General features: G+C 39.9%; 1 protein-coding gene across 12 annotated transcripts in view; it reads right to left on the minus strand.

Annotated features, from left to right (window-relative positions):
* The window catches only part of LOC109692005 (muscarinic acetylcholine receptor M4), a 179663-nt gene that overhangs the window by 55935 nt on the left and 105384 nt on the right, over positions 1-18344 (minus strand). For all 12 annotated transcript variants that reach the window (XM_074044710.1, XM_074044709.1, XM_074044708.1 and 9 more), the window contains one exon: positions 546-656. In XM_074044710.1, the coding sequence (XP_073900811.1) occupies positions 546-656 (111 nt within the window). The remainder of the gene's footprint in view (positions 1-545; positions 657-18344) is intronic.

The following is an 18344-nucleotide window of genomic DNA, read 5'->3' on the forward strand; positions in this document are numbered from 1 at the left end:
CAAGCATTGGTGACATGGGACTGTGGACTTCTAAAGAAGTAAAGAAATAGAATTGTCAGATGGATACCTTTGTAAATCAGATACCAACTACAACACTCACTTCAGTCCATTCAGGAGTGGATGTTAAGTTTAACATCATTATAGTCTTTTCTCAAGGGTCCTGAGATATAGCTCTCAGGTCCTGTGTTCTCTTTATCTTTCTGGCAGATCCACCTAAATAATGTTTTATAACTTATTTTTCCAGTGCTAAGGATGGAACCCAGGGCCCTGGGCATGCTAACTAAGTGCTCTACTACTGAGCTACATCCCTAGTAGATCCATATCTAAATGTTATTCTTCAGCCCGTGAACTACTAGTCCACAAACTCCTCAAGGCAGATGCTCAAGACCAATTTCCCCAGTTGCTTAACTGAGCTATGGAAGGGCAGTAGAAATTGCTCATAGCCATTGACTACTCAATAAGATGATGAAAATCCATCCTCTTTGAAATTTTGAGTTCTAAAACATATCCCTCCCCCTAGTACCCCCACTTTTACATTAGCTTACCATTACTGATTTCTGGAAGGTCAAACTTAGTGAAGTCCCACCACTGGAGTCGGTAGGTTGTATTGGCAATGTTACTGGCCACGGCAGACTGTCCATCACCAATCACAGCACCTGATGGGGGAGAAGACAAAGACACTTTATATTATCTATCTGCATGTTTCCATTGTAGAACAAAAAACAATACTGGGATTAATAGGGAAGAAGAAGAAGAACCACAACAAAGGTTGAATAAAGTTAAAGAGTCCCATGTGACAAGTTCCTATCTCAAAGAGAAATCAGATGTTTCAAGAGGAAACAACTCTATGTGGAAATACAGTCCCATTTGTCAGCTATTTCATTGCCAACATTGAGGCAGGTCCTTTATATATACTGTCTAATAGTAAATAAATACATGGGTTTTCATAAAAATGTGGATAAAGAAAACTGAAAAATGTCAGGACACTCTGAATACGGAAAAAGCAGATGGAAGTCTTGGTAGTAGCAGCATTTTTTGGGGGGAGAAAGCATCTTTTCCTTTGTATATGAATCTTCTTCCTAATAAACATCTCAGGAGGAGGCTCCCTCCAGGGAGGAGGCAGCTAGCATACAGTAAAGACCAAATGAGGTAATATTTGTTTCATCTCTTTTGGTACCTGGCATGTGACACAGAAGAAATTTGTGTGCTTAGCTTTGCAGCATCAGAATATTTTTATTAAGGCAATCTTTTATAATCCCCCCTCTCCAAGAACATCCTTGAATCCAGATTCACTTGTAATATTTCAGTTTAAATTTCTCCGAGATATACACTTCTGTATGACATTTTTTCCTTGGGAAAAAATTAAATAAAAAATGGATTTTTTTAAACTGGGTGACACTTTAATTTGCAGTTGTATTTCATTTACATGAACATGTCATTTCCTCCTCCTCCTTCCGAGGTGCATTTCATACACAACCACCCTTCTGATCAGACAGTCAAACCCTCTTGGGAGAATAGAACATTTTTGTATGCTAGATAACCTAAATGGTACTCTTAGCTGCAAATCAACTTGTACTTTGAAAAACAACTTGTTAGTATTTATACTAGCCTTGGAACAATTGACAATTTTATACCTGGACTTTTCAGTATTACCTAGTCTTCCTCCTTTAAATATCACTGCAGACGCATCTTGTGAGTTACATTTTTGTTCTTTTACAGAACTGCATTTATTGCTCTGCTACTCCTAGTGTTTTCCTATTCTTTCCTCAAATGATCAAGAGAAGGTCCTCCATGAAAGTCAAGAAACATAAGGAAAGTATTCTTTTTACTCTTATCCAGTTGCTCCAGGCCACTGTAATAGCAGATACTTTTCAGCATTAGTTTATTAACAGTCCTTGTCCCAGTTTTAATTTGTACAGGAAGATACAAATAGCAGTTCATTCCAAGATGAAAGCTGGAGGCACAGCTCAAGTGGTAGAGTGCCTATCTCGCAAGTGTAAAGCCATAAGTTCAAACGCCATTATCTCCGCCCCCCCCCCCAAGTCATTTCCAAGATAATGATTCTTGTAGCTTATGCATTCTCAACATGGGCAATACCACTTCATGGGGATGAAAACTAGCTCACAGGGAACAAAACAAAAGCCCCACCCAACACTTAGTATAATCACTTGTTCCCCTCCCAAAGGCCAACGTATACAGCTATACATTATGTTTATGATATTAAAGTGTCATGGGAAGGAGCATGACTGGGAGGGAACATGACTGGGAAAAATGTCTAAATAAAAAGCTTGAAAAATACTATTGTAGGCAATCAATAAATTTTTTAATCAGAGAAATTCAAAGACATGATCTACTTGAAGACCTAAGAAAGAGAGCTGTCAATGTGTCCTCTGAGCTCAAACCCCTATTAAGAGCCCGGTGGTATATCAATCAGATGAGGTAAATATATACCCTTCCTTAAACCTTCAGAGAAAATTTTCCTTCAATAATTACATTTGATGTGGGAATTCTGAGGACTTCTGGGATATGAGAAGGGTCAGATACCTATAGGACTGTCTTTCCTTTCCCCTCCCTCCCTCCTTTCCTGCTCTTTCTTTTCAATGATTTTACATGGCTTTGTTTTATATTTTTAGAATCAGGAAACATTTCACTCCATTCCAAAAAACAGAGGAGGTCTTTAAGACTTTTTTTTTTTTTTCAGTATTGGAGTTTGAACTCAGAGAGTCTCTACACCTTGAGCCACTCCACCAGCCCTTTTTTGTGATGGGTTTTTTGAGATAGGGTCTCGAGAACTAGTCGAACTATAACCTTCCTGATCTCTGCCTCCTGAGTAGCTAGGATTACAGGTGTGAGCCATCAGCACCTGGCCAAGACTTTCTTAAAAGGAAATTTCTTGGTTTATCTAGGCATCTTTAATAATGCAAATCAGTTTTTTAGTTAGAAGGGCTACCATCTACTTCCCTGGAAAGAATTACTATACATTATGATTCAGGATCTATTGCACTGAACTTCTGAATTGTTTTCCATGCTTGTTCATCTATTACATCAATTTTACTGGAAAAGCATACAACCCACAAGGACATAAATTGGTTTTCTTTGTATGTATGATGAACAAAATGCTAGTTGCTAAGAAAGAGAAGAAAATAAACTGAATAAACAAATTCCATATTCTGTGAGTTTATTCTGGGGGAGGGGATGAGAGCTACAAACAGGAAAACAGTTCAGAAATAACCAAATGCTTTCCCATTAGAAAAACAAATGATTGAGATGCCAGCTCTCAGCTTGAGATGCATCCTGTACAGTCTATGTCTCAAGAAATGTCTTCTGGGAAACAGCTGTGCAATAAAATAAATTTTGTAGGGTAGCACTGTGAAGAGACTGATGAGAGGTTCTCTACCAATGGTACCAAAGTGCTGAGGGGGAACAGAGCCTGGCACCAGAGAGTTGATTTGCAGTGCTGTGTATACACAGATTAGGGAGTGAAAGATGCCAGCAACAGATTACAGTATTGTCACCAGGTTCTCTTCTGTAAGAACTGCAGGCCAACTGAGCCTGTCTCCTGGAAACACTGGAAAGAAAATGTATCACCCTATTAAAAACATTTAGTAGGCCTCTGGCCACTATGCTGAAGGTACAGGAAATGTGCCAGACACCGTTAATGAATTAAGCCACAAAATATACACAGAGGAGGCACTTAGCCTCCAAAACCAAATCCTACTTCTAAGATCTTAAGGTTCTCCCATGTAATATCAGAATGTCACAAGCTAAAATTGGGACTTCTCAACCTCCATACTACTGGTCTGGGGCCAGGTAATTCTTCAGGGGTTAGGAAGGAGCCTAGTGCACTAAAGGACATTTAACAGCACTCTTGGCCTCCACCCACTGGGTAGAGAGAATATTCCTCTCTACCCAGTACTGACAGCCAAAATGTCTCCAGGCTGGAAGTAGGCTCAGCGCTTGCCTAACAAGATAAGGCCCTGAGTTCAAACCTCAATATCGCCAAAAATATCTCCAGACATTGCCAAATGTTCCCTAGGGATAAAAATCATCCCTATTTGAGAAACGATGCCAGATAAAATAGCCATTATTTTAGTTCCTAAACAGTTATTCTTAGGAAGTAGCATTGGTAGAACTGGGCATGGTAGTACATATCTGCAATCTCAGCACTCTGGAGGCTACAGCAGGAGGATAGCAAATTTGAGGCCAACCTGGGCTACCTGGTGAAACTGAAAAAAATAAAACAAAAAAACCTCTTTAACTAAATACTAAGAAAATAAACAACCTGATTTTAAAAAAGGGCAAAGACCAGACCAGACACCTCACCAAAAGAAGTTACAGAGACAGCAAATGTGCATGTGAAGAGATGCTCACCACCACTACCATTAGAGAACTGAAAACTTATGCAATAACAAGAAACCACTAGCAGAGTGGCATGGACAGGAATGGCTAATATCCAAGAGTGATAACACCAAATGCCAGCAACACTTGGAATCACATTCACAGCTGGAGGGAATGCAAAATGACACATCTACTTTGGAAGATAGTCTGGCAGTTTCTTACAAAACTGAACACACTCTTACCATATGATCCAGTAATCATGCTCCTTATGTTTACACAAAAATGAGTTGAAACTGATTTCCACACAAAAACTTACACATTGATGTTTAGCACTGTATTTATTCGTAATTGCCAAAACTCGGAATCAGTCAAGATGTCCTTTAACAGAATGGATGAACTATGGCACATTGGTACAACAGGATGGTTTTTTAAAATGCACTATGGAGCCATGAAAAGACATGCATACATGTATGTTTCTAAGTGAATGAAGCCAGACACAATATACTACATGATTCCAATTACAGGCTGTGCATCCTTAATCTGAAAATCTGGGCTAGCAGAGTGGCCCAAGTGGTAGAGCACTTGCCTAGCAAGCATGAGGCCCTGAGTTCAAACTCTAGTACTGCCAAGAAAAAAAAATTTACCCCTAATCTGAAAACCAAAAACCAAAGTGCTGGGATTACAGCAATGTGTGACCATGCCTGGCTTCAAATTCTGAAATACTTTGGTTTTTGGTTTTGGCAGAACTGGGTTTTGAACTCAGGGCCTCACCACTAGGCAGATGCTCTACCACTTGAGCCACTAAACTCTGAAATACTTTGAAACCTTTTTCCTCATTTCATTTTTTAATTTTTGTTATTTAAAAAATTTTGTTGTTATTTCTGAAATCTGAACCTTTGTTTCTTTGAGGTACTAGGATTTAAACTACTTGAACCACATCTCCACTCCTTTATTGCTTTAGTTTATTTTTTAGGTAGGGTCTCACTTTTTGTCAGCCCTCAGACTGTAACCCTCCGATTTTCACCTCCCACCTCGGTGGGATTACAGACATGCACCACCATGCCCAACCCAAAACCGAAACTTAACATCTAGATTATGCTCTAAAAGTTTTGGTTACTGGAGAATGTGGGATTTTGGATATTAAGATTAGCATGTATACAAATATTCTAAACTCAGAAAAACTCCAAAATCTGAAATACTTCTGTTTCCAAGCATTTTGGATAGGGGACATTCAACCTGCATATAACATTCTGAGAAAGGCAACACTATGGAAACAGAATAAAGATCAGTGATTGGTATGCAAGGGTTTGAGGAAAGGGAATGATGAGAAAGTGGAGCATAAAGGGATTTGAGGGGCAGTAAAGTATTTTTGTATGATAAAACAATGGGAGATACACATCACCATACATTTGCCAAAACCTGTGCATCAGTGGTAGACTCCTTGATTAGCATTCTTGTGGATCTGGGTTTGATTCTCAACACAGCAAAATTAAAACAAAACACATTATCAAAACCAAAACCTAGTCAGGCGCCAGTGGTTCACCTCTGTAATCCTAGCTACTCAGGAGGAAGAGATCAGGAGGATCATGACTCAAAGCCAGACTGGGCAAATAGTTCTCCAGACCCTATCTTGAAAATACTCAACACAAAAACAGGGCTGGGAGAGTGGCTCAGGTGGTAGAGCACCTGCCTAACAAGCATGAGGCCCTGAGTTCAAATCCTAGCACCACCAAAAAACAATGACTACAACAAAAAAAAAATCCAACCAAAACCTATGGAACTTACCCCAACACCACCAAGAGTGAATCCCTGAAATAAAGTATAGACTTTGGGTAGATATGATCCATGCTGGTCCGTCAACAGTAGCAATTGTACCAATCCAGCGCAGGATGCTGATGATGGGTAGGCTGTGAGTATGGGGAGGAGGAGTACATGAATGAAGATACGAATTTTTCTATAAATCTTGTGGTACAGGGGTTTGGACTTTGGGCCTCACGCTTGCAAGGTAAGCACTCTACCACTTGAGCCAACCCCAGTCCTTAAAAGTCCTCTGGGATGTAGTTCAGCCGTAGAGTGTGTGCTTAGCATGTTCAAGGCCCTGGGCTCAATACCCAGCACACACACACACACACACACACACACACACACACACACACACACACACGAGCACTCTTTTTAAAAGGCCTATTGAAGGGTATGGCATGGTGGTATGTTCCTGTAATCCCAGCTACTCCAGAGGTAGAGATCAGGAGGACCTAAATTCGAGGCCAGCCCAGGTAAAAGTTACACTCAACAAACAAACTGGAATGGTGGTACAGTCCTTTAAGTCCAGCTGGGAAAGAGGCACAGGGAGGATTATGGCCTGAGGCCAGCCCAAGCAAAAAGTATGAGACCCTATTTAAAAAATAACTAAAAAGCAGAAAGGGATAAGGGCATCACTCAACTGGTAAAGCACTTACCCAACAAGTGCGAGGCCCTGAGTTTAAAACCCATTACCACCAAAAAAAAAAAAAAAAAAAAACAAGGTCCACTGGGAAAACAAGAGCCCAAGACTTTGCTTCAAGCTCAAGATGACAAAGGAGACAGCAGCTATGTCTATAGTTCATATCCACCACACAACCTCAGAATTCTTCCCCAGGTGTCTCAAAGCAAAGAGTAAGTGAAGATTACTCTGATAAGAGACAAACTAAGCTATGTGGGTGCTATACTCCTGGCCTGTAGTCCTAGCTACTGGGAAGGCTGAGGCAGAAGGATCTCCAGTTCAAGGCTACTTTGGGCTACATAGTGAGACTCTGTCTGCAAAAAATGGCAGTATAAGGGGGGAATGAAATTTAAATTCAGTGATCCTGGGCAACCATGAGGGAACAATAATGGCATAAACTAAACTATCAAGTCTCATTTTCCAAGCCAGATCTTTAACTTGTGGGCTTAGAAACTTCAGAAATGTGTGTGGGAGTTGGAGGTAAACAGACATAAATGTGTCTAAGGAGGCTGGGTATAGTGGTACATGCTTGTAATCCCAGCACTCAGGAGATTGAGGCAGTAGGGCCCCAAGTTTGAGGAAAATAAATGTGTCTAGGGATAAAATCATAATAGGCATGACAGTCACCTGACAGGTATACAAGTCTGATAGCCTATATGCATCTCTTTGCCTTTGCTTGTCTCAGACTCTTCTTGTCTTCTGTTGCTTAGAAAGGAGAATTAGGAATCTTTTGCCAAAACAGCTTCTTAGCCTCTTTCCAAGATCTGTTCTAGGAGCAGAGAAATGAAGAGTATGATTCAACAGTTCAGTGAAAATACTGAACAATGGGAATCATTAGCAAATCTATCAGAAAAGCTAATTTGAAGAGGGTAAAAAAGGGCAAGTTGCAAAGAAGGAAACGATTAAATTATATTTCAGCCCTACAAATTCTGCTTCATCTGAGACTGCATAATTTAGAATGGCCATGTCTGATTGTGCTGCTGCTGGAAAGACGGAATGGGAATGAGGCTGGGATGCAGCTCAGTGGTAGCCCTCGGGTTCAATTTCCAACATGGCAAAAAAAAAGGAGGGAGTGCGGGAGAAGCTGGGGTGTAAGCACTCAACACAATACTATTTTTGGTTGTTATATGAGAGCCAAGATTTGACTTTGTAACTGGTCAATAGAACTGAACAGCCTAAAAAGTCTGGAGGAAGTTCAACTTTTCAAAATGTTTGTTAATGGCTACCTAAGGCTGGAGGGAGGTGAGGAAGCTGTAAGAGGAAAGAGGCTTCTAATGCCTATGGGATTTTCAGGAGGTAATAAAAATGTTCTGAAATATACAGACAGTGGTTGTGGTTATGGTTGCTTAACTCTGTATAGTCTAAAAACTACTGAATTATATACTTAAAATAGGTGGACTATATGGTAGGTGAATCGCAATAGGCTGTTATAAAATATTCATCCATATAGATTTTAGACAATTAAGTAAGAAATAAAATGTTAATCCTATTTTCAGTAACTATTTGTATTTTGTAATAACTTAAAATATAAGTGAGTACCTTTTCGTTTGTTTATTGCCCTCATCGTCTTCCTTTCCCTTTCCTTTCCTTTCCTCCCTTCCTTTCTTGAAGATGGGATCTTACTATGTAGCCCAGTTTGGCCTTAAACTCTCCATCCTCCTACCTCCTGAGTGCTAGAACAGTTTATTTCTTATTGTACCATCTTAAGTACATTTTTATGTTTGGTTATTTGACTTTTTTCTTATGGATTGCCTAAGCTCTAAGAATGAATTGGTTTCTATTTATGAAGGAAATTTTGTTTCCCAATGGTAATTCTTCTTAGAGCAGTACAACACAGAAATGTTTGGCCATAAAAACCATCCTTCCTAAGTACATACTGAATGCCATCTTAGGAAGAAACTTGTGGCTTAGGATATGAAATGTCCCTGGAAGGCTCATATGTTCAAGGCTTGGTTCTCACCTGGTAGATCTAATCACTTAAGAGTTGATTGGATTCAAGGGCTCTGACCTAATCAATGACAGTTCCATTGACAGATTCAGAATTTGAAGGTGGTAGAAAGTAAGAGTTGGGACCTGGTTAAAGAAGTAGGTCACTGCGGACCTGCCTTGGAAGGGCATGTCTTGTCCTTACCCTTTCTTCTGTTTTTCTCTACCATGGTGGTGGCCATGCTCCCACCACCATGATAACCTGTCTTGTTTTCAGGCTCAAAGCAATAGAGCCAGCTGACCATGGACTGAAACCTCTGAAACCAGGAACCACAATAAATCTTTCCTCATTTGAAATTGTTCTCCCAGGCATTTGTCACAGCTTTGTCATGAAAGTCTGACTAACACTTAACCTTCTTTCCAGAAAGCTTCATTCAAATGCAGTCTTTAAATCTGTTCTAAGAAGGGGGCATAACTATGCACTCAGTCACACTCACTTTGTTACCATTTAATAATCTCATCTAAGATAACAGTCAATTATTCTATACCTGGGAGACCTAGAAAGAGTCCCTGATGGCAAATAACAAGACTTCTTCCAATGGTAGAAGTGTCCCAAGTTTCTCTTAGTTTTAATTTAAGTTTCTGACAAGGAGGAAAATGGTCAAACATGTATGTAGGCATTTGTTTAGAAGTATACTTCTACCAAGACATAATTCACAACAAGATATAATTCACATAACATGCAGTCCACCTATATAAATAATACAATTCAAGGTTGTTGGTATATTTAAACAGTTGTATAACCACCACCAAATCAATTTTTATAATAATCATCACTACTATAGAATCAAGACACTTTTATCATCTCCCCCAAATTGTACCCATCAATAGTGAGATCCCTCCACTCTTCCTTACTCCCTTCCTAGCTCTCAGCAATCACTAATCTACTTCTCACTATAGTTTTATTTCTCTGGGACGTATCCTGTTATAGAATCAAACAGTAGGTGGCCTTTTGTGTCTGCCTTCTATAATGTTTTCCAAATTATACATGCTATAGCATGTATCAGTATTTAATTTCTTTTCATGGCTGAAATAATATTCCATTGTATGTTTATATCTAAACCACAAGTTCGTATGACAATGAGATAATAGTTTTTATTTTATAGAAAACACACTGCATGGAAACTCAGCAATCATAAACGTGCTTGAGAGAAACACAAATTATTTCCTTTGGAAGGAAAAAGTAGTTTCAAAGACCAATTCTGAGTATATTATCTATAGTTGAAACTGGGTCTGCTTTTACCTAAGGCTAAAATAGAAAAGAGTATTAGGGGACATTATTGTCTGTAAAAACACAAAAGTCCTGAAAAGGCAGCATGTAAGTGTCTATAATTCAGGTACAGGAACATTCTAAGTAAGACATTTGGTCTGTCTATTGGACTTAGGTTGTTTGATAATACAAACAACAGTCTACTGGTCACTTAATCTGATATTGAGGTTAATCATTATATAGTATACATCTGAAATACATTTAGCATGAATTAAAGGGTGAATATTTGATAAATATAGGCTTCAATGTCCACATGTGTTCTTTGTAGGAAGCAGACCCCTAAATCAACATAACATTATTGTCCAATAAAATGCTAAAGGCTCCAAAACTCCTGCTCTGAAGAACAAGGATCCTATTAGTCCACACACAAATCATGAACCTCAGTGGTAGAACCAAACCAGGAAGAATCTGAGGCCAATAAAACAAATGATAGTCTGAGTTCAATCTGGAAATTGGGAAGGTCTGGAATATGAGGCAGTGCTATGAAATATTTCTACATAGCACTGCCTCATAAAAAAATTTCTCAAAACAATTCAAGCCAGAATTGATTGGCTGTTGCAGAGTAAGATTTATAATAGGCCAAGAAGAAAAAAAAATAATCTGATGGTCATTAGGACCACAGCAGTGGGTAGAGTGTTTCCATTCAAAGTTAAGTATAAGTAGCACAAAGATTCTGATATTGTTTTATTAAAAATTGTAATGAAAAGCGTGTAACATAAAATTTACCGTCTTAGCCATATTTCAGTATACAGTTTGACAGAGTTAAACATATTCACACTGTGAAACAGATCTCCAGAACTTTTTTGTCCTGCAAATCTGAAACTCTACACCTATCAAACAACTTTCAATCATCTCTCACCAACCTCTGTAACCACCATTCTACTTTCTGTATTTATGAATTTGACTACTTTAGCTATCTCATCATATAGTATTGCTTTTGGCTTTTAGCATATACCTTGAAAGAGGAGATGCATAATGTGACAGCATGAACACAAAGTCATTTGCAGACCTGGCAAGAAATCACTTGAAAGTAGTGAGGTCTGACTGGAGAAGGGAAGTTTCTCTAGCATGGTCTAACATGGTCAGCAAGGCCAAGAGGTCAAACAGAGGATAGGGCTCGTGCCTCCAGAACTAGTGAGCCTCAGAAAGCCCCCAGGGGAGTTGAGCTCCTATGACTTTGCTTCCTGAGTGATCCCAATGATTCAGTCACAATGCACCAGCGTCATTTGGAATTCAGCAATGTGTTACCACCCTTCATAAAAAGAGTAAACTCTCCCTACTGGGTCCTCACTCCTTCCTCCCATCACATTAAAACCCAGGCCTAGTCTTGGCTACTGCCAGGGCAACTGGGAACTCCTAGATCTCTGAAGTCAAGCTAAAATGCTCCTGTGTGGGTAGATGAAAAGGCTGAGGCCCATTTTCATCACCACTCTGTAAACTTGCCCTTCCTAGATACATATGTCCTAATGAAACAATTACCTGTACTTACACTAATGATGTAATTGGGATAAGTAATTATGAAAGCAGAACATCCATTCTGACAGAAATGAATATCATTACCTTTCTTCCACCCACAAATATTATTTAAGACAAAAACAAATAACCTCACAAGAACACATGCTACTGAAAGATTATTAGGAACAGCATTCCAAAAACCCACAGAACTTGGGGAAAATGGGAAAAAAAAGTCACAAAAATACAAAAACACCTAGAAATCACTCCCACCACACAGGGATTTCCTCAAAGCCTCTACCCCTGACAGAGGATATGCAGGTAAACTGTTAAGAATTACTGTACCTCCACTCATACATCCCTTATAGCCTGGCATTTCCTAGATTTAGGTCCCAAACAACCTCTGTTGATAGGAGGACACTGACTTAGAGGGAGTGCCCTGGGTAAAGCCATCCTCTCATTGTGCCTCAACAGCACACAGATGGACAAAGGGAGAAAGCAGGGAGAAGGACTGAGGGAGAAAGGTGAGAGAGAAAGATAGAGAACCCCTGACTGACTCAAACACTGAATAGCTCTCACCAATCACTTGTCTTGAACTGCTGAGATTCCTGTAGCTTTTATTGTTTGGTGGAAGCAAAAGTGAGTGGAACTGGACCAGAGGGTCTCAGGCTTGCCAGGAGCGGGAGGGAAACGACCTTTATTGCTGCAAAAAGGATGCAGATTTCAAAAGCCTAAAATTTGCAATGAAGGGAAATGGAAATGTGCTGAACGTGGGTTTGACTGGCAGCTTTCCTCATCTGTCGATCACAGGGTAATAAACACTGAGAGATGGCAGAAATGAAGATAAATGCTTTCAGCAGCACCATTCCCCACACTCCCCTCCTCTTCCGCCCCCACTCAGCACATGACAAGAGAGTTAAAGCAAGAAAATAAATCAGCTTTTTAACCAACTCTTTTGTTAAAACTTTCCTTACAGGCCACCTACACGTGAATTACTGCTCTATGAGCCTACATTCTCATTAGGGGCTCAGCTTCTAGAGAGTGAAAAGCTCCTGTCAAATAAGCACCTGTACATTTCAAGGTACAGCATACCATAGCCAAGTCAGCCAGGGCCAACATGCAAGAAAGTGGCCAGACCTGACCCCAGGGAGGAAAAGCCCAGAACTCTCCAAACTTGTCCAACTAATTCAAAGCCTAGTTCACTGAGGCTCAAAGAACAACATGTGTCACTTCACTGAAATCACTGTTACATTACCATTTACCTAGACAGAAAGGCTAAGCCCCAAGGGCTAACAAAAAGCCATTAGAGCTTGGAGGGGAAAGGTGATATAAGATCAGAAAGTGGACTCCACAAAATACATACTCAGTCATGCTTACTAATTTCCCATGCTCATTGGGATGAAGGAAAAATTTAACAGGCCAATGACCTTATAGGTATTCCACAACTATGAATTAAAGAAAAATGTTTAAGATGTGGCATTCAAATGAAGCACCCAGCAACCTGGTTTTTATAAAGGGATTGGAGTTTTTGATAAAATCAAAAGGTTAGCAATTCCTAATGCAAGAGATGGCAGTTGCTTATAAGAAGATGGCTGAGAAAACAACATCCTGATTCTGCTAAGACCAGCCTAACAAAAATGTTAGCAATAGGACGCTTTAAAGACATTCAAGAAGACATTCTGATTGTCTGAGGCAAGTGTCCTGGAAAGCGGCTTTGGCTTCTGCAACATAAGCTTTCTAGATTTCATATTCACTCTGCCTTGCCACCTACTTATTGAGCAAAGCCGACATATAATCTGAATGAAAGGGAAGGGAAATTATGTGCTGGGGCAGGGCACTCTGTCTCCTGGAAGACAGGACAGCTTGGTGGAAAGGGGTGTCTCCACTTCCTGAGGTGGAAGACACTTTATAACACTACATAGGACATAAATGGCAGCAGAGGGAATTCCAGGTTTCTAACAGACCTTAGGTCACCTGGTTCCAATACTAGCCACTTCTCTGAAGTAGGTATGGGGGAACCTGCTAATATATTGAGGCTGCAAGAGGCTCAGCCATTGCTTTGATGTATAACTAAAAATGGCTGACCTATAGGAGTAATGGAGTAACACTTAAGTACCCGTCCTCTACTTTTCAAGGTGGAGCCTTGAAAAGCTGGAAGAATGAGATTTCAGTTAAACCTTCCCAAAGCAACAGATTTTCTTGCTGGTGTCAGTGTGCCCACTGAGCTGCATGCTGGGATCAAGATATAGAAACATCTGCTTTGAAGGCTGAGCCAATACATCTTCAGCTATTTGATCTTTTCCTTCTACCCCTGTTAACCTGCATTCTTCTTTATAGACATTTATTTGGCACAGTGTTGTGCTAGCTACCTCCTGCCTCCCCAAAACCTTTGTTTGGAAAGCCTTCAATAAACTATCTTAAAATCTCATTGTTTAAAAAAAAAAAAAAGACATTCTGCCCTACTCTACCAGCCACATTGCTGTCCATTAGATCCAAAGTGGAAAAAAGATTCCAGACCTTTCTTCTGAAGTGTAGAAGCACAATGGAATATCAGGAGCATAGTGAATGGGTCAGTTTTACCACAAACTTCTCACACTTGAAAAGTTTACAAAACTTGGCATATGCTGTGGAAATCTGGGAGAACAGCACTCGCCATATAAAGACAACTAATTGTGAAACAGTTTTCTGGCTGGATCAGCACCCTGTAAACCTAGCTACTTGGGAGGCTCACACTGGGAGGATTGCAGTTTGAGGCCAGCCCAAGCAAATAGTTTTCAAGACCCCATCTTCAAAATAATCAGAGCAAAATAGACCTGGAGGTTTAGCTCAAGTGGTAGAGTGCCTGGTTCATAAGCACAAACCCCTAAATTCAAACACCAGTCCCAATAAAAAAGAAAAAAGTTTCCTAATTAAAATCCATTGTTCAGACATTAATACCAGGCACACAGCGGAAAAGCAGTATTAGCAAGCTGTTTTTAACACTGCTAAAAAGATGCACTTGGAAGATGAACAATCCAGATTAGTCTTTTCCAATCTTAAGACTGAAATAAAAGCTGGGATCACGGTTCAAGTGGTAAAGTGCCTGCCTAGCAAGCTTGAGGCCCTGAGTTCAAATCTCATTACTTGGGGGAGCGGGAGGTATTACATGAATAAAATCTCATCTCCCAGAAGCTTTCCTGAATTAGAGGAGACCTTGGCCTCAACTTATTATTTTCATAACACAAAACATTTGTCATCTGTTGGGTTACCTGACTACCAATACATAAAGTTGTCTAAGTTCAAGGATTTCTATTCTTGTGTGCACTCAGCCATAAAGTTTTAGTTGGCACAGTACGGTCTTTCCTTTAGATGTCAGCTTTTCCTTCTAATTTTAAATATTATTATAGTTGGGCATGGTGGTGCATGTTTGTAGTCCCAGCCACTCAGGAGAATGAGGAAGGACGACTACTTAAACCTAGGAGTTCAAAACTAGCCTGTGCATCACAGGCTTATCTAAACAAATAGCCAGAAGCATTAATATACAGTTGTAATCCCAGCACTCAGGACTCTAAGGAAGGAGGATCATGAGTTTAAGGCCAGTCTGGGCTTTGTGGCATATACCCTGTCTTAAAAAACCCAAATAAGGGCTGGTAGAATAGGTCAAGCAGTAAAAGCACCTGCCTGGCAAGTGTGAGGCCCTGAGTTCAAACCTCAGTGCTACCACACCTGTAATCCTAGCTACTTAGGAGGCAGAGATCAGGAGGATCAAGGTTCAAAGCCAGCCCTGGGCAAAAAAACCCATCACACACATACAAAAAAGACTGGTGGAGTGGTTCAAGGTATAGGTCCTGAGTTCAAACCCACAAAAACAAAATAAATAAATATTATATAGTCATGTGAGTTAGAATATCACCATTCATATAGTAAACACGAAATACGTAAGGATGAAGCGCACTGGTAGCCAAATGAACTACCAGAAAGCCTTTACTGCTTGTGTTAGTCTGTTTCCTATAGCCAACAACATGATACCAAAGACTGAGTGAGTGATATAGAAAAGGAGTTTATTTTGGCTCATAGTTCTGAAGGTCCAAAGTCAAGTAGTCACATCTGGTGATGGCCTTCTTGCTGGCAGAGTCTGGAATTTGTGCAGAGCCTCACATAGCAAGAAGTGGGGACTGTGTGTCTCCTCTGGACTCTCTTTCTCTCTTATAAAGTCACCAGGATTCAATCAGGGGGGCGCCACTCATTCATATAACCTTATCTAATCCTAATCACTTTCCAAATACCCCATCTTTAAATACCATAGTTGGATTAAGTATCCACCCTCTTAATAGGGTATAATGGGGATTAAATTTCAACACATGAAGCCTTGGGGGACACTTAAATCATATTTAAACCATGACAAACCATAAAACCACTATGTCTATTAGAAAGATTCAATTATATGTGAATGGATTTTTCAGTCAGTATGTACCGTATATCCAGGAATGGGATAAAGCAACTGTATTTTAAAGCAACTGTATTTTAAAAAACTTGTCTTTCACTATAAATAAATCCAAACCACAATCAGGAAAAAAACAAACTATGGTCTCCTACACCGTGGAACACTATGAAGCCATTAAAAAGAATGCAGTAGGTTTGTTCATCAAGACATATTAAGAAGCCCTTGATATACTTATTGCTCCATATAACCCCATTGTTCTTGTTTGTTCTCTCTCTCTCTCCCTCCTTCCCTTCCCTCTTTCTCGCCCCCCCACTTTACCTGCCTTTCAGTAAAGGGATTAAACCTAGACCTTTAAGAATGCTAGGCAAACACTCTACCACTAAGCTGTAACTCCAACCATTTTTATATTGAGGGTCCTGCTAAATTTTCCAGGCTGGCCTCAAACCTAATATTAGGAGCAAAACGACTCAATTTCTTGAGGCAAATGAGGATGAAATGTTAACAACTTGGTTGTGGGAACCCAAATGCTTGTCATATATATGCCATGTACAGATTTGTTTTGGTTTTTTGCAATGCAGGGATTGAACCCAAGGCTTTGTACAATTTACTTATTTTTAAAATTTCTCACAATAGAAAGGAAGCAAACAAGCAAGCAAGCAACTGAGAACACAAAGGATAGAATCTTTGCATTCTCTCCCAGGATCTTAAAGCTTTGTCCAACAGGTGTGAGGGAGGTAATAATGGGCTATGAAATATTTTGATATTCTGAAATCCACTAAATTCTCAAGGGGGGCAGAAGGCTACATTCTGCTTACTTGAAATTCCTGACATAAAGATTATGCCAAAGTGGGTGTAGTGGCACAGGCCTGCAATCCCATTGCTTGGGAGGTAGAAGTATTGAAAGTTTGAGGCCAGCCTGGGCTACCAAGTTCTAGGCCAGTCTGGGATGAGACCCTATACTCTAAAATCAAAAAAGAGTATGCCTAAACAAACATGTCTTGAGACTTAAAGAATCAAGTTTATACAATGTGAAACCTGAGCTATTGTCCTGGTATACTATGAATGACACATGGTCACATAAGCTTTGTACCCCACAAAAGTAGAGACTCTAAGGCCATGGGTTTCAGGGTTCAAATTAGGAATAGTTTGCCTGAACAGATGAAACATACATACAAGCCTGGCTAAATTTTCTCTTAGATGCTAACTTGATGCTATATAACATCTTATCTTGAAGACAAGAAAGGATTATTTTTAATGTCAGGTTAGATAAATGTCTAAGAAAGGCCCTTGGCAAATTTCCAGTTTTTAAAAGACATTTTGCAAAGGCAGGCAAAAGGAGATTAAGATGACTTTAGTACCCCCTCCTTTCTGCCAGCGCTGTATATATGCACCTCTCAAAAAATGCTGGATCTTCTACTACCATGTGTCAGGGACCACTGTATGCACCAACACTGTGACTGGTCATCATAAAGAATATATGGAAATCTGAAAACTTTGCTATAACCCTTTGAAGTGCAAGGAAATGTCATGAATTAATCTGGCACTTAATTTTAAACCATGGGCTTCCCTCCCCTACAAAACCTTTTATCTTGATCTTTACTCTCCTCATTCCCTCTTTCAATGCCAGCACTACCTAGGGGCTGGCAGAATGGATCAAGCTGTAAGAGCACCTGCCTACCAAGGGTAAGGCCCTGAGTTCAACCCCCAATGCCACCCAAAAAAAAAAAAAAAAAGCACTGCCTAAAGTGAGGTAGACTACTTGGTCTGCTATTCAAAGCCTTCAACAATCTGTCATAATATACCTTTCTGCACACATCTCCCACTAGCAGTCACACACATCATTTTGTAAATGTAGGTGTTTTTTGTTTGTTTGTTTGGTGGGACTGGGGTTTGAACTTATGGCTTCACTCTTACAAAGCAGGCATTCTACTGTTTAAGGCATGCCTTCAGTCCATTTTGCATTTTTCTTTGGTTATTTTGGAAATCGGTATTTTGTTTATCTCTATTATTCTGTCATATTTCTTCTGTCTGATTTTCTGCCCTCCTATCCAGGCAGGATACTCTACCACCATTTATTCTGCTTGAAGAATGGGCCTAAAATTCAGTTCATCAAGCCAGACAGGGTAGTTCAAAAGCCTGTAATCCTAGTTACTTGACAGGTTGAGATGGAGAGAATAAGAGGTTAAAGGCCAGCCCAACAACAACAAAAAAGATTAGTGAAACCCCATTACAACAAATATGCTGGGACAGTAGCACATGACTGTAATCTAAACTGCTCAAGTGGCATAGTAGGAGGGTTTTTGTTGGAGGTTGACCCTGAGCAAAAATGCAAGCCCCTATCTGAAAAACAGCTGAAGCCAAAAAAAAAAAAAAAAAAAAGAGGAGAGAAGAGG

This window comes from Castor canadensis, chromosome 1 (genome assembly GCF_047511655.1).
Source record: "Castor canadensis chromosome 1, mCasCan1.hap1v2, whole genome shotgun sequence".
Classification (NCBI taxonomy): Eukaryota; Metazoa; Chordata; class Mammalia; order Rodentia; family Castoridae; genus Castor; species Castor canadensis.